This window comes from Paroedura picta, chromosome 1 (assembly GCF_049243985.1).
Source record: "Paroedura picta isolate Pp20150507F chromosome 1, Ppicta_v3.0, whole genome shotgun sequence".
In the NCBI taxonomy this organism is placed as follows: Eukaryota; Metazoa; Chordata; class Lepidosauria; order Squamata; family Gekkonidae; genus Paroedura; species Paroedura picta.
In genome coordinates, this window is record NC_135369.1 from 178,920,946 (window position 1) to 178,936,483 (window position 15,538).

Sequence of the window (15,538 nt, forward strand, 5' to 3'; positions counted from 1 at the left end):
AATTAGCTGATTTTCAGTCATAGAATGGTTCATTACTAAAGACCAGACTCCGAATCCTGTAATAGCTGACCTAGTTATGCAGAAAAGTCATGCGCTCTACAGGCTGTGTAGGACATCAGGTTAAATGGAGGTGAGAGGCTGCAGGATTAAATGCTTTCCAATGTCTACAGTTCCCTGTACACAGAAAACTGACACAACAGAGGGAGGGAGGAGGTGACCTCCTCACATAGATATCCTATAGTTTAGTTAAAAGTCAGATAAATCCACAGATTCTGATGTTTTGTCAGCATGCTGGAACTTTGAAGTGCCTTTGTCTACAAACCCATGTGGGGGAACCATGACACTTGCATGGGTTGTTGTGTGTCTGGTGGGAATCCTATATCCTCTCCTCATTGCTGAGCTGGCAAGGCTTCAGGCCCCACTAACCTAGCACTGAGCACTGCAGCTGGCATCCACCACCGTCTCCAGGCTCACAGTGACTTTCCTGGCTTCTACTGTGATCCTCGGACCTGGGCTGTCTTCTGGCATCCTCTGCTGCAGCTGGGCCTCTGAGAATCATGGGGGGGGGATTCCCATGGCGAAACATGTGGGAGTTCCCAGGCTGCATAGCCACCACTGCGCCTAGTGCAGCTTCTGGGTTGAGGAACTGCTGGGTCTAGCATGGCTCCTGTGCCACGCTGTACTGCCACCACCGCCACCAGCAGGCCCAATGTGATTTCCAAATTGTGCTGCCACCAGGCCTAGTGCGGCCCCCGTGCTCTGCTGCCACCCCTGGTGCTGGAATCGTTGCAGCTCCTAGGCTGGGCAGCTGCCCCCAGGCCCAGTGTAGCCCCTGGCCCCAGTGTGACTCCTAGGCTGTGCTGGCATGGTTGCCGACAGGACCAATGTGATTCCAGGTTGCACCACTGCTGGCCCCCAGTGTGGCTCCCAGTCTCCTTGAATGAATTCCTCTCCCCCCCAACAGTACATTTTCTCCCCCTGATGTCAGATTTTTCTGCAGACTTGGGGATGTTCACCCAAATTTGCAGTAAAGTCTGTTTTGAGTAAGCGTGTCCCCAATCCACAGATTTAGATATCTGCCGATGAACATATACGTTTGAGAAAATTAAAGCAGGTTCAAGAGACACTCTGAACCCTAAGTATCCTCAATCCAGATGTTTAGCTTCTGGTTCAAACATGCCTCAAACCTTCTCTGTCTCTACCCCTTCTCCATGAGTCGGTGCTGTGCCCTATTCCAAGAGATGAAGAGCGACTTCAGCCCACCAGCATGCTTCTGTCAAATCCCCCATCCCCTCTCCTCCCTCGTGCCTCCCAATGCTTTCAGGGGGGGAAAAAACCCCAAAGTGATAAATTCATTCACAGCGACCTAGACAATCAAGTCCCCAACACTGCCTCGTTTCCAGTGGATGTGAAGAAAGTAATTAGGCTAATTAATTTATTGGTAAATTATCTTATGATGAAGCTCAGAATAACTGCAGTGAAAGTCTGACATTCGCATTATCACTGTTACACGCATTATGATTGTTCTTTCAATGAGTACCCAGTAATTCCGTCGTAATAGGGACCATAAATAATTTAAGTAACATTTGGCAGGCCCGTCTCATCGGCCAATGGGGGCCTGGCAGCTCCCTTTTTCTAGTCACCTTGGAGCAGCCTGGGAGAGGAGGTGTGAGAGGAAATGCCCCCCCCCTCAGCCAAATGTACTTGAGTAATTGCAGGGGAATTTCTTTTGCAGTCGCCAGTAAAAGGGAAAGCACGTGCCCTTTTGAAACGCTCTTCAATAGGAATTCATCCTGTAACAAGTTTGCGAGAGGAGCAGGCTTTTAAATCATTGATTTTTTTTTTTGGAAAAAAAAAAGAAAAAGAACAATGCGCCCGATGCGGTTTAAATTTAAACAGCAAAGGAGTCGCTGCCCTGCTTAAAATTTGCTTCATGAAATGGGGTCAGGGATTCTTCTATTTGAAAAGTCTTGATGGGAAAAAATTTCTGTCTGTTGCCATAATAAAGAAGGCTGGGCCTCACTTGACTTTATGTGGTCATTCTGGGGCCGCTCTCTGTAGATCTCCATTTCCTTTCCCCCTTTCCCCTGCTTAGCACTTTGATGAAGCTATTTGCTGGAAGAATCATGCAAGAGCTCCCAATTAACATCCACAGAGGCCCCCGGAAATCTGCTTTTCACCCGAGCCTCTATGCGAGGCCAAATCCAGACAACGCTTAGCATAAACTTCATGCGTGTTTTGTTTTTACTCCTGACCCAAAGCGATTCTGCACTTACCTTGTTTATTCCATTGTCAATCCTGTTGAATTCAGATCTATTTGAACTCGGGTCTTCCTCTTCCCCCCCTCCCCATTGAAACAGGAAAGTGTTCTGCACATGGTTAGGGTTGTTCAGAAGGGAAGGAGGGAGCCAAGCACAGCCTCTTTCTTTCTTTTCATGGAGGGGGCGGGAAAGAGGAGCCAAGCAGAGGAGCCAAGCAGGAGCCTCTTTCTTTTCTTGGAGGGGGGGGGGAGAGGATTGAAGAAGGCAGAGGAGGGAGAAAAAAATCCAAGATCGACAGAAGTTGAGAGAAATTAGGGGCTTCTCCTTTAAGGCAAGCTTGTCACATGGGCAGCTTTGGCTAATCAGGGAATCTCTACCATGGAGCAGAGCCCAGATTCAAAACAGCCTGCTTTCTCAATCCAATTCTTAAAATATTGAGGGTTAAGAGCACTCTAAGATATCGCACAATAAAGGTAGGGTCATGCCAGATCAATCATGCTTGTTGCAGAAGGAAAATTTAAATCGCCCAAAATCAAAACAAAAATTGCATTCTGTGAAGAGGGCAGGGACTGAATCGACCTGGGATCGGAATAAAAACCCCGTGCAGTTTACACCCTGGAAAGGCAGCCCTTGAGCAGAAGAAGAGAGAACAGCTAGTCGTCTTTCTGCTCAAAACCACACCAGTTTTCGACCTGTGGCAAGAAAGCAGGCTCCCGAAAGCTCCCTCTCAGGTTAAAAAGGAGACGGAAGCGATTTGGGGTTTAAAAACAATGGGATGGGAAAGGCTTCTCCAACCGCCTCCACCCTAGCACAACTGGCCCTGGCTGCTTTGACTACCAGATGGAAAGTACCACGGAAGTCCACATAATGTGAACTTCCATGCTCACAGTCAGCCGCCATGTCTTGTGGATACTCCTGCTGTGACCTGTAATGGTGCTTTCCACAGTCTTTTTTGTGATTGCAGAAGTTTGGTTGCCATCGGTGAATCCATAGATAAGCTGGTTCCCTTGTCACAACTTCTGCTTGAATGGTGCTCCTGGAAAGCGGGGATATCCTCCTCTCGATCCAAGCCTGTAATGTGGCTGGAAATGCAGCCTAATCCTGCTTTGCTACTTGATCTGTTGCGATGGCCAGGGCCAGGAATAACTTTGCCTAGCTTTGCGGGTGAGCCAGCTGCAGCCTCTCGCTGTTGTCATTCGTGCAACGGTAGCCTTCTGTTTGGGTTACCGTAATGCGCTTTTTGAAGATCATCAAGGGCAGGGAACACCTCCCTTTCTCTGTGCCATGAGGTCTTCAGAAGGAGCCAAATATGAAACTGAACTTCCTGTGCTAAGCCATTCATGCTGTAGAACTTTTTCCTTTAAGAGATGCATACTGTTGCATTTTCACCATCAGTTGAGAAAGCAGCCTTTTTACCGTTCAGAAACCCCTGAAACATTGCTCAGCCTTCAAGAAACCCCGGAAGTGATGTCAGCAGACCACACTATCCTGCCATGCCCCCGGAAGTCACATGTCTCCGGATGTGACATCATCCAGACACTCCCACCGGATGTGGCATCACCGGGCCATTCCCACAACACAAGAAGCGACAGCACAGAAATATTTTTGGATGATTTGTGAAGAGAACTGTACCTGCACTCTGGGCTGGCTACCAGTTTGCTCCTCTTCACCAAAGGAAGCCTGCAGTGGGAGCCTGCAGAAATAGGGCTGGGGCAGGCCTATGTCACTCTGTCTTACCCCCCCCCCCACAGCAGTTAAGTTAAAATGAGAGTACTTACCTCTTTGGACTCCATTTGCAAACATGTGTCACAAGCATCAGCCAGCAAGGATTTGTATGGCCAGGCCCCCTCCCTAGCTCACCCCCTTCAGGCCCATCACTGGCCATCTTGGGATGGGAGAATGGGTTGACATGACCACATATGGTCATGTCAGCCAATTTTTTTTAATATATATTAGAAGAAGAAAAAGAACAGTTGGATCTTATATGCCACTTTTCCCTACCCGAAGGAGGCTCAAAGCGGCTTACAGTCGCCTTCCCATTCCTCTCCCCACAACAGACACCCTGTGGGGTGGGTGAGGCTGAGAGAGCCCTGATATTACTGAAGAAGAAGAAGACTTGGTTCTTATATGCTTCTTTTCTCTACCCAAAGGAGTCTCAAAGTGGCTTACATTTGCCTTCCCTTTCCTCTCCCCACAACAGACATCCTGTGAGGGAGGGGAGGATGAGAGAGCCCTGATATTACTGAAGAAGAAGAAGAGTTGGTTCTTATATGCAGCTTTTCTCTACCCGAAGGAGGCTCAAAGCGGCTTACAGTCACCTTCCCATTCCTCTCCCCACAACAGATACCCTGTGGGGTGGGTGAGGCTGAGAGAGCCCTGATATCAATACCCAGTCAGAACAGTTTTATCAGGGCTGTGGCGAGCCCAAGGTCACCCAATTGGCTGCATGTGGGGGAGCGCAGAATCGAACCCGGCATGCCAGATTAGAAGTCCGCACTCCTAACCACGACACCAAACTGGCTCTCCTATTAAACTATTAAAATAATTAACTCCCACCCAATTGGAAAAACCATGCCAGGGCTGCCCCAAAACCCTCGTTGAGAAAGCCTGCCCTAATGTTTTTGCTAAGGTTTATTAAACTACATCTGATTTGCTTTCATTAAACAAGACACTCCTGTTGAAATGTCATTTTTCTTGGATGAATATTGCTTTGCTTTGATTTTTTGAAGCCTATTATTATACGCTACCTTAAACTGAGCAAAGTTGGAAATGGGTCTCCTAAGATTATAAATCAATAAAGATAATTAGATGGAGCAGACAGCCATTTAAGGGGTCATTTAAGGGTCAGGCCTTTCCATATCACCAAGGTGGTGCTTTATAGTTCTACTTATTTATTTAGAAAATGTGCATGTCGCCTTTCCAGAATTGCTTGAGGCAGAGCACAACGGAAGAAAACCAGGAAGGCAATTAAAAAGAATGATAAGAATATCACCCCCAGTCCATGGCATTGTATGAAAGGAAGAGGTAGAGGAACTGTAAAGGATATTGTAACCTCTATGGTAGCCCTCTTCAACCTTTTGTCCATGGAGGAGCCCCTGAAATAATTTTTCAGATTTCGCGGAGCCCTGGAAGTGATGCCAGCTGGCCACGCCTCCTGCCACACCTCCAGAAGTGACATCACCACCTGCACCCTTAGCCCTCCTTTTGCTCCCTCCTTTTCCTACTCATCCAGGCCAAAAAGGACAGAAGCTGAGAAGTCAGCTGGACCCCACCCCTACCATGCCACTTCAGAGTGCCTGCATACCCCCAGGGGTCCACAGCCTCCTGCTCTGTGGGATAGGGATGCTAGCCTTCAGGTAGTGGCTGGAGATCTCCCACTGTTACAGCTAATGTGACAGAGATCTGTTCATTTGGAGAAAATGGCTAATTTGGAAGGTGGACTCTATGGCATTATACTCCATTGAAGACCCGCCCCTCCCCTCCTTAAGCTCCACCCCAAAAATCTCCAAATATTTCCCAGTCCAGAGCTGGCAACCCTTCTATGGGAGGATTCCACTGTGCAGTAGGAGCTCGCTGTATCCTTCATCTTGGCCTGTCTCTGGCTCCTTCATGGCTGCCGACTTTCCTCCACGCCAGATTGGCCAGAGATTCTGGTTTCGGGGCGGGGCATCATCTGGGCATGGAACTGGGGTCACTGTGGTGGGCAGGTAGTTGTGATTTTCCTGCATTCTGCAGGGGGCTGGACTGGATGACCGTGGAGGTACCTTCCAACTCTATGATTCTACTGAAAAGAAGAAGCAGCCTTTTCATCTCCAACCATTTTATTGAAAACTGGGTAGGGAAAAGGTTGTTAGGTAAAGGCATCACTGTAGTGGGCATAATCCTTCCACACACTAGGTTGCTGTGTGTGGTCACAGAGGGGTACCCGTAGGGTTCAATGGAGTCCTGTTCTGCTTCTCTCTCAGCACCCTGGGGCAATCCAAGGGCTGGGATATCTACGTGCAGTTCCCTTTCCCCAAATGAGCCCATTTTCGTTCCACGCTCCAAGTTATTTGAGCTTGGAATATGGCGTATATGAAGGGCCTACATTCCTTGCACTATCCTGGAATTCTGCCTGGCGAAACACGGCAGGTTCTTTCCTGCGTGTTCATTGCACCCTTGTGTGGGGAAGGGTCATGCCTGGAGGATACTTAAAAATACCTAAGAGTCCAAACAAGCTTTTACATGAATAGGGGAAAGACCTAAATGTAATAACATCTGCTAATAAAGCCATTAATAATAATAACGGTACCTAATATTGGATAGTTAATCGAATCTTCCTAAGAACTCAAATTCCTCATCTGAGACAAAGTTAGCTTTTCAAGAAATGGCCTAAGTGATACTAGAGAAATTCAGTGGTCATTAGTTTGTTACCTGGGAGGGATTAAATGTCACACTGATGTATCCTGTCCAGCGCTTTTCACGGAAGATTTTTGAGACCTGAGGCTGCTAGGGGAGTTGGGATTTCATCGAAGTCTTGTTCTACAGGGACAGGTTAACTACGATGTGCTTTTCAAAGCCTTCCCTGGGGCTTTTCACTTTTTCTTCTTCTTCTTGCCTTTCTTTGCTTCTTTCTTTTTCTCTTTATCCTTCCCCTTATCTTTCCCTTTCCCTTTCCCTTTCCCAGTTTCTTCAGTCGCCGTCAATGCCTTGATTCGGGCTTTTCCCAGAGGAGTCCTGGTATACCAAGCCTACAGAAGCACACAGAACAATATTTTTAAAGGGACTTGAAAGTAGGCAAAGTATCATTTTCTTTCCTCTTCTGAAACAGGCCTTTCCTTCCAAGAATGCTAATTGTGGGGGGGGGGGGGGGGGGGCTCATAGGGAAGCATATCACACACTTGGGCCTCCTGAGAATGCTGTTATCACAAGAACAGTAGCAATCATCTGCTTGAAGTGGCTCATTAACAGGAATACAGAACGGTGGAACTTCAATGGCTCTAGTTATGATAGCATTACAATTTCTCTGATCAGCCCTGTTTCCCAAGGTAGATAACTCTAGGCGAACATTTGATATTTTGAAATGTGGCAACGTGGCAAGATGTGCAATTGAGTTGGGTCATCTTGATTTCAGCTAGGGGGGGGGGATAGTTAACTGTTTTGTTGCAGAAATTTCTCAAGTGGGGCGCCTGATGTTGCTTGAGGAATACAGATGTGGAAAGTGGCAAGAGATTTGGAAGTCTTGAATTCGCATCCCTGCTCGGCCACAGGGCCTCTCTGGGCCTGCACTACCACACAAGGCAGTGACGTGGATGAAATGAGAGGCAATTCTAGAGATCCTTAGAGGAATGGGGGAGCTATAAATGAAAGAATTGAGTAGTCCAAGTGCTGAATGAGGCCTTGGGTGGAAAGGTGAAACAATACTTGCTTCCAACCTCATAAGCCTGAGTAAATGATTAACGAAGAAGACACAGGAAGAATATGAAGATGTAAAGCGGTGGTCCCCAACCACCGGGCTGCAGCCTGGTTCTGGGCCGCGAAGGCCTTGGCCCCGGGCCACGGCTCCCTCTCCCTGCCCCCCCCCCCCGCAGTAAGAAACTTCCCAGGCCGCAAGCTTGCGGCCCAGCAAGCTTCTTACTGTGGGAGGGGGGGAGAGGGAAGCAGGGCCGCGCATGTGCAATGCGCATGCGTGGCCGAAAATGCGCATGTGCAGCCAAAACGTGCATGCGCAGAAGTGCCATGCATGCATGCGCGGCCAGGCAATCGCCCTCCCTGCTGCCGCTGGTCTGCAGCCTATAAAAGGTTGCGGACCACTGATGTAAAGTGTCAAAAACATGTCTGATATTTTTGCCATAATGTTTGTTCCTTATTATTTATATGTCTCTGTCAGTTAAGAATGCTCTCATCCTTTGTTTAGTGCTCTCATCCCGTGTTTTGATCCCTGTACTAGCCATTCTCCCTTAGATTTTAGGTGTGAATGGCCATGTTTCCTGCCTTGCCCCATCCCGGCAGGAGACTGGTAGACTATCTCTAGGACCCTGGGTGCTAGGATTGTCCATTTCGTCAACATGGACAATTTGTGCCTAAATCATTTGGTGCTGGGAGGGGCTGTGGAGACTGGATAGGCAAGAGGGTGCTTGCTTTATGTCTCCAGTCTTAGCAAAGACCCTGAGAAGACCTGTTTGCTTTCTCTTCAATAAAGCGCTTTCTTTTTAAAAATGAAGCCTGGTTATGGGGAGCATACGGAGAATCTCACAGAAAGCAGGAGGTGACTGGCATTGCATTTGCTGAGTTTCTAAGCCTTGAATTAAAGTCAGGAACTACTCATGGACTGCCTGAATGTCTCCAAAGAAGTTGGATCTGTAAGTACTGGCCACAATTTGCTTTCATTTATGTAACACATAGCACAAAAGGGCTTTACAAACTTTATCTTGGCTATCCTGTCAAGGGCCATGTAACCATGGAGTATTTCTTATTGTCAATAACCCTTTTTCTTACACTAATGTGCAACTCTGTACGATAACCGCAATGGTGGGGATGCTGGAAATCGAGAGATCGGGGTGGGGTTGCAATCAGAGTGAGGACATTGCATGTGCTGGCAGAGTCTGTGGGCGAAAGACAGTGGATCCCAAATTTCTCTCTACTGCACTCAACACGCATGTGCCATGTACAAACATTAGTGGCCAAACTGTGGCTCTCCAGATGTCCATGGACCGCAATTCCCAAAGCACAGTGCTGGCCATGATTCATATGAATTGTAGTCCATGGGCATCTGGAGAGCCACATTCTGGCCTCCCTTGCCTTAAGCCCATGCAGGGGACTGAGGCAAAAGTAGAGGTGGACAAGAGGAGTGTGAAGACACAGATCTGTTCTGTGTTTGGTTATCATATTTTACAAATGTGAGAAGAGGCCCTAGGGCAGGGGTAGTCAAACTGCGGCCCTCCAGATGTCCATGGACTACAATTCCCAGGAGCCCCCTGCCAGCGAACGCTGGCAGGGGGCTTCTGGGAATTGTAGTCCATGGACATCTGGAGGGCCGCAGTTTGACTACCCCTGCCCTAGGGCAAACTTGTTTCTGAATGTATTATGGAAAAGGAACCAACATATAAACTTGATTTAACTATTTAATGAAGGGGAAAAAACAACCCGGAAATCAAGTTTTTTTTAAAGCAGGACAGCTTTACCTTAAATGTTTCTTCTTCCTCTTTGTACACTGGTTCCTGTCTGGCTAGAGGACCCAGGAACTCAGCAGCTGCCAGCGGTTTCTTGATCATTTGCATCAGGCGTCGTTCAGTTAGGACTGCTTGAACTGCGTTCACTATGTGCCCCTGAGTGTAACCGTCAGACACCTGCGCCAGACAGCTGATGTTCAGTTGTTTTGTAAGCATCCCTCCGTTTTGCTGAATGATGTGCTTCCACAAAACTGTTGGTTGCCATCAATAAAAACAAAGAAAAAATATACAGCGATATAAATATGAATAGACTGAATATTAAGAAACTTGCCTTTGTAAAAATTGTAGATCAATATTATTAGGATGAAGGAATCCCTGGGTTCAAATCCCTACTCAATCTTGAAGGTCACTAGGTAAGAAGAAGAAGAAGAGTTGGTTCTTATATGCCGCTTTTCCCTAACCGAAGGAGGCTCAAAGCGGCTTACAGTTGCCTTCCCATTCCTCTCCCCACAACAGACACCCTGTGGGGTGGGTGAGGCTGAGAGAGCCCTGATATTACTGAAGAAGAGTTGGTTCTTATATGCCGCTTTTCTCTACTCAAAGGAGTCTCAAAGTGACTTACACTCGCCTTCCCTTTCCTCTCCCCACAACAGACACCCTGTGAGGTGGGTGAGGATGAGAGAGCCCTGATATTCCTGCTCAATCAGAACAGTTTTATCAGTGCTGTGGCAGCCCAAGATCACCCAGATGGCTGCATGTGGGGGAGCGCAGAATAGAACCAGGCATGCCAGATTAGAAGTCCGCACTCCTAACCACTACACCAACCACTACACTAACCTTGGGCCAGACACTTCTTCTCGGCCCAGTATAAGGATAAACTGAGAAAGAGAGAACCACGTAAGCCACCTCGTGCTACTTGGTGGGAGGGAGGGGGGATAAGAATGCAGTAGGTAGATACATTATAGTTGTCAGAACCAGCTTTAGGAAATGACGAAGTCACGACATCAGCAAACAGAGAGTTTCAGGACACTTTTAGTGATGAAAGCTAATGGTTCATGTGGATAGATTCAGGTGCATAGCCGTGTTGGTCTGAGGCAGCAGGCACAAATTTCATAATGAAACATGTGGTCAGCTAAGAGCCAAACTGCATGATGGGCACAGGACAATTTGTGGCTGTCAACTCCATTTTAGACAAGAATTTAGCACTTTAAAACTTGCTACAAGGGCCCGATCCGACAGCCCCATGTGATCTTATTTCCCACTCAAGCCTTTTTAAGTGACTCCCATGACTATATCAGTACTTTTAAAGGTGCAGAAGAGAAAACAAGATTGCAACCATTATGCTGCAAGCTCTATCGATATTTGGCCTTTGCGGCAATTTTTAAACTGCTAAATATTCATCTGCAATGCCGTTGGTGGCCATGGGCTGTCCCATGCCCATCCGCAACATGTAATTTGTATCTAAGTCTTCAGATCCAGGTCATACTGCTTTCAAGGTTTACAATGATTGTGAGACAAAGCACCCCTGATTCCTCCCAAGAGTTAACATGAATAGCAATGGGCTTATTCCTTCTTGCAGGTGCTGCTTAACTGGGCGTACCATTTTTGAGGCAAGAGTTAAGAATGGGATAATTAGCTCTTCATGAGCACCTGTGGCCCACAGAATGGGAGGGCAAATAAGCAACAAATACAAAATCAGGAGTAATGAGGTAACATTCCAGAAGATTCCAGCAAGAACGTGTCCTGACTGGATTGTCATCATAAATAAAGAAAAATGTCCTATTTTTTGTGGTTTTCCTTGTTTCTTTATTCTTTAGGACTTCTGTCAAAACAGAATCCAGGTAATCTCTGTTTTCAGTTCTTTCATCAGTGACAAGTCCTTATATATATTAATAGTATAATACTGGCCACAGGCTCACATAGGTATGGGGATACCAGTCTGTATTGACACATTCCCCTGGTATCCCCATACCTATGTGAGCCTGTGGCCAGTATTATACTATCTTTAGCCCGCTTCTAGCGGAGCAGATTAAATAATCGGTTAAGGGTCCCGAGGGTGGGCCCTGTCCGTGATGAGGAAGGGTGCCCATAGGCCCCTTCCCCCGGACTGACACTTGGAGTGCCCAATCGGCAGGCGCTTTGCACCTGCTTCGCTCCTGCTTCGCTCCTGCTTCGCGCCTGCTGATTGGGCCCTCTGAGTTTCAGTCCGGCAGCAAGGGACCAATGGCGAGCCGCGCGCAGTGCGGCTCGCCATTGGTCCCTTGATGCAGGACTCACTAATTGGGAGGCACAAAGCGCCTCCCGCCCCGCCCCCTTCCTCCTTGCCTACCTGCCACCGCCCGCCGCCATTCCCGCGCTGCCATGCAGCCCGGGCGTACGCTCCCTCACGCCGCACCCTGCAGCCGCCAGCTGCCGTGGCCCTGCCGCCGCCTCCGGCACGCCTTGCCCTCGCCAACACCGCCAACAGCGCCCCGTGAAGCCACCTGCCGTGCCGGCCGCCGCCCACTGCTGTGCCGGCAGCTGCGGCCCCGTGCCTCTGCACCCCACCCGGCCTCCCACCCTCCTGCGCCGCCAGGTGAGAGGCCTCGGCGTTTGCTGTTAATTCCCTGGTCGTTGGATTAGTCGCCTTCGGTAATGAGATCAGCAGCTCCACTTTCAGGATGGGGCACTGGCCTGCCTTGGGCGGCAGGCTCTTCCCAGTTCGCCTGTCTCTGCCATGAAGGGCTGCAGGAGGGGTCGCCAGGGCAGCGAGGGAAGCGGAGCCACAAAAGTGGAGCCACCCACCGAACCACCCACACACAGAACAGCTACGTGGCCCGCGAGGTCGCCCACGCCGCAAGACCATGCCGCACAGCCCGAGCCGCCCCAGCCCCTGCGCGCCTCGACAGCCACGCTAGTGCCCGCTGCATTAAGCCTGCAGTGGGCTTATTTACTAGTTAATATATATAAGGACTTGTCACTGATGAAAGAACTGAAAACGGAGATTACCTGGATTCCGTTTTGACAGAAGTCCTAAAGAATAAAGAAACCACAAAGGAAAACCACAAAAATGGGACATTTTTCTTTATTTATCATATTGCCAGTGGATAGGTCTGTTTCTCTCTGTTTGGTTTAATTATTAGACCGTCCTTCTTATACTCTTGTATGGATTGTCATCATAACCTGATCCCAGTTGGCCAATAAATAAAAAAATAAAAATAGGCCAAGTACTTGGAGAAGGGAAACTAGCTTGCATTCTGATAGACTGAAGGCCTGTCCTATGACATGCTTCTCTTGTAATGTACAGCAATGTAGAGTGTGCTTAAGTTACAGCCTTTGACTTTGGGCCATTAAGGCTGCACCATCTAAGAAATACCTGCATAGTATATGATACCCTCATCGCCAACTTGATTTCTTTTGTCTCATATGTTTTAGTTTGGGCGAAAGCCCAACAACTGAAGCTTGTTTTCAATGATCTTTTCCCAAGAATTCAGTAGCAGGTCTTTGCCTATAAGGAGGCCTTTGTTAGACATGAACATCTTATCATGTAACAAAAATGATCTTTGCCACACTAAATCCTCCAGAAAACTTAGTTCTTCACGAAGCACATCAGAACACTACCACCCAACTGGTTGCAACTGGAAGTTTCTGGGGAGACTTCATCAATTTCTCTGTTGGGTGTCAATTGGTACACCATGTTGAAGCATCCCCTAAACCTCAAGAAGAAATGCTGGGGCTGGGGGCATGTGGGACTGCAGTGGGAATAAGAGGCTAGTAAATTTGGACTTGTGCCATAAAAGGTTGGCCCTTCTATGCACTGTGGAAGGATGCATATCACTACTTTTCATCTACTTGCCAAATCTTGAAGCATAGTCCGGCCTCGGAACCAGAACGATTTTCTTGAAAACTTTGCAGAAGGGCCTGATTTCTGCATCGAAAGGTCTCTTAGTCGTCCCGACTATCAGAATTCTGTCCTCCGTTTTTACGGATTTCAGGAATTTGGGAAGTTGCTTTTTCAGACGTTTGGGTTCCATCTTTGAGATAAAATACATAAGAGAGAAAGGTTATCAGAAACCGGATCGTGCAAGCTACATGGAACTTTTCCATCTGATTCTCTTAGTGGAAACTTCCCTTGAGAACCTTTATCCTTATGGAAGGCACAGTGAGAGTCTAGGCTTAACATGTATTTGTTGGATTACAATCTGATGAGCCGTTCTGGTGAAGCATTTCTTTCTTTCTTGCTTGAATTCAGATTATAGAACAAGCAGGTGTTACCTCTTCCCTCTGTAGAACTGAGGCCAGATGCAAACATATTTCAATGCTTTGGGAGCAATAACACCATATTGTATTTCCATGCTTTCACTTGCAATCCAAATTAAGCTCTTAACCAACAGAATAGCTTTATCTGCTGCCCAAGGAGCATGGCATACCTAAAGGACCCCCAATACCTGACTGGTGCTACTAACAGGAAAGGACACCAGTTTTTACAAGCCAAAGGAGCCCCGGAATAGGCCAGGCAACCTCGATCTCATCAGATCTCAAAAGTTACGCAGAACGGGCCACGGCTGCTACTTGGATGAGTGACCACTAAGGAAGTCCAGGGTTGCTATACAGGGGCAGACAACGACAAAGGACAAGAGAATTGTCATGCATTCTCTTATTTATGAAAATCCAATTGGGGTTTCCATAAGTTGGCTGCAACTTGACAACACTTCCCAGCATGCCCACAGTCCCAAATTTATGTTCTGTGATTCCCAGGGTGTCTTTCCAAAAGTGGGACTCGCAACAAGATACACTGAGGCTCCATTCCACCCTGGGAGTATCCTTTCAATACTGTGATGTGAGACAAAATTCAGCATGTTCATTCTCTCTCTGGACTGTTCCTCCACCACCAGGACTCATTCTTCTTCAAGACTGTTCTTCCTCTCCTGTGACTCAGATCAACCTGACCCAGGATGCTCTAGACTAGAGGAGGCTAAACTGTGGTTCTCTAGATTAGCTGTCCCCAACCCCTGGTCCAGTGACCGGTCCCGGTCCGTGGCTCAGTCGGTACCGGTCCGTGGCTCCTCGTCCTCCTCCCCGGCTGCTGCCTCGGGGGCTGCCCTGCCACTCTGCTGCCAGTTCTCCTTTGCTGCTCTCCACCAGCCGGCATGGCTGGGACTCCCCCTCAGAGTGGCACTGCGCAGCTGCTGCTGGCAGTGCCCCCCAGTGGGTGGCAGGAAGTCAGGGGCGCCGGCGGGAAAGTAAGTGGAGCAGGGGCTCAGGTGGCGGCAGCGATGTCCCTCAGCAAAAAACTACCCCCCCCCGGGCCTCAGTAAAATTGTCAAGTGTTGACCAGTCCCCGGTGATAAAAAGGTTGGGGACCGCTGCTCTAGATGTCCATGGACTACAATTCCCATGAGCCCCTGCTGACAGGGGATGACCCTTTGGATCAGGAAATGTACAGAGCCTTCTCTCTCTCTATATATATATATATCCCTCCCTTAGGTGGTCTCTCAGTCATCCGTACTCTGTCTGATTCCCCTATGTTTTGTCTCCCAGATCACTTGCATTGGCTTGGAACTCTGCACCAAAAATGATCTCTGCCACAGCAGCATCTTCCTTCTTTACTTCCTGGGTTGTGTCCTGCAGCACCCCTCCCATCCTAGCCAGGCCCACCTTAACCTCAAGGATAAATGGGGAAATACTGCATCTCTGAACCTACCATGGGGATGTGGTGCCATTTTAGAGACTTAATTATTTTTTTTTTGCTGTGAACAGCCATTTTGGTTGGCAGAGGAAGGTGGGTGGGAGAGCCAGGGGTCCCTCATCCCCCACGGCAGGGATTTTAAGAGTAAAAAACAGGCTCTAAAAGAGCACTATGTTTCTGTGGTGGACTTGGGAAGGTCCATGGACATCTTCTAGTTTGGCCCTGAGGATATCATCCTGCAGGTTTCTCATCTATGCTTATTCCAGGAGGGAAAGCAGCATGGTACAGTCCAACCTCGTCAGATCTCAGAAGCAGGATCGGTACTTGGATGAGAGACCACTAATGGCAAGCCACCCCTGCTTCTCCCTTGCCTTGGAAGCCCCTTGCTGAGGTTGCCACCAGCCAGTTGCTTGTTGACATCCCTTTATACATGCCCACTCTCATTCCTCTTCCCCCAT

The 15,538-nt window shown here is 48.3% G+C and overlaps 1 protein-coding gene across 2 annotated transcripts in view; it reads right to left on the reverse strand.

The window, feature by feature from the left end:
- Positions 1–6,076: 6,076 nt before the first annotated feature.
- DRC11 (dynein regulatory complex subunit 11) overlaps positions 6,077–15,538 on the reverse strand; it is a 115,618-nt gene continuing 106,156 nt past the window's right edge. For both annotated transcript variants that reach the window (XM_077313586.1, XM_077313577.1), the window contains exons 17-19: positions 13,248–13,425; positions 9,425–9,663; positions 6,077–6,991 (exon numbers count right to left, since the gene is read on the reverse strand). In XM_077313586.1, coding sequence (XP_077169701.1) covers positions 6,836–6,991; positions 9,425–9,663; positions 13,248–13,425 — 573 coding nt within the window. In that variant the 3' untranslated portion in view covers positions 6,077–6,835. The remainder of the gene's footprint in view (positions 6,992–9,424; positions 9,664–13,247; positions 13,426–15,538) is intronic.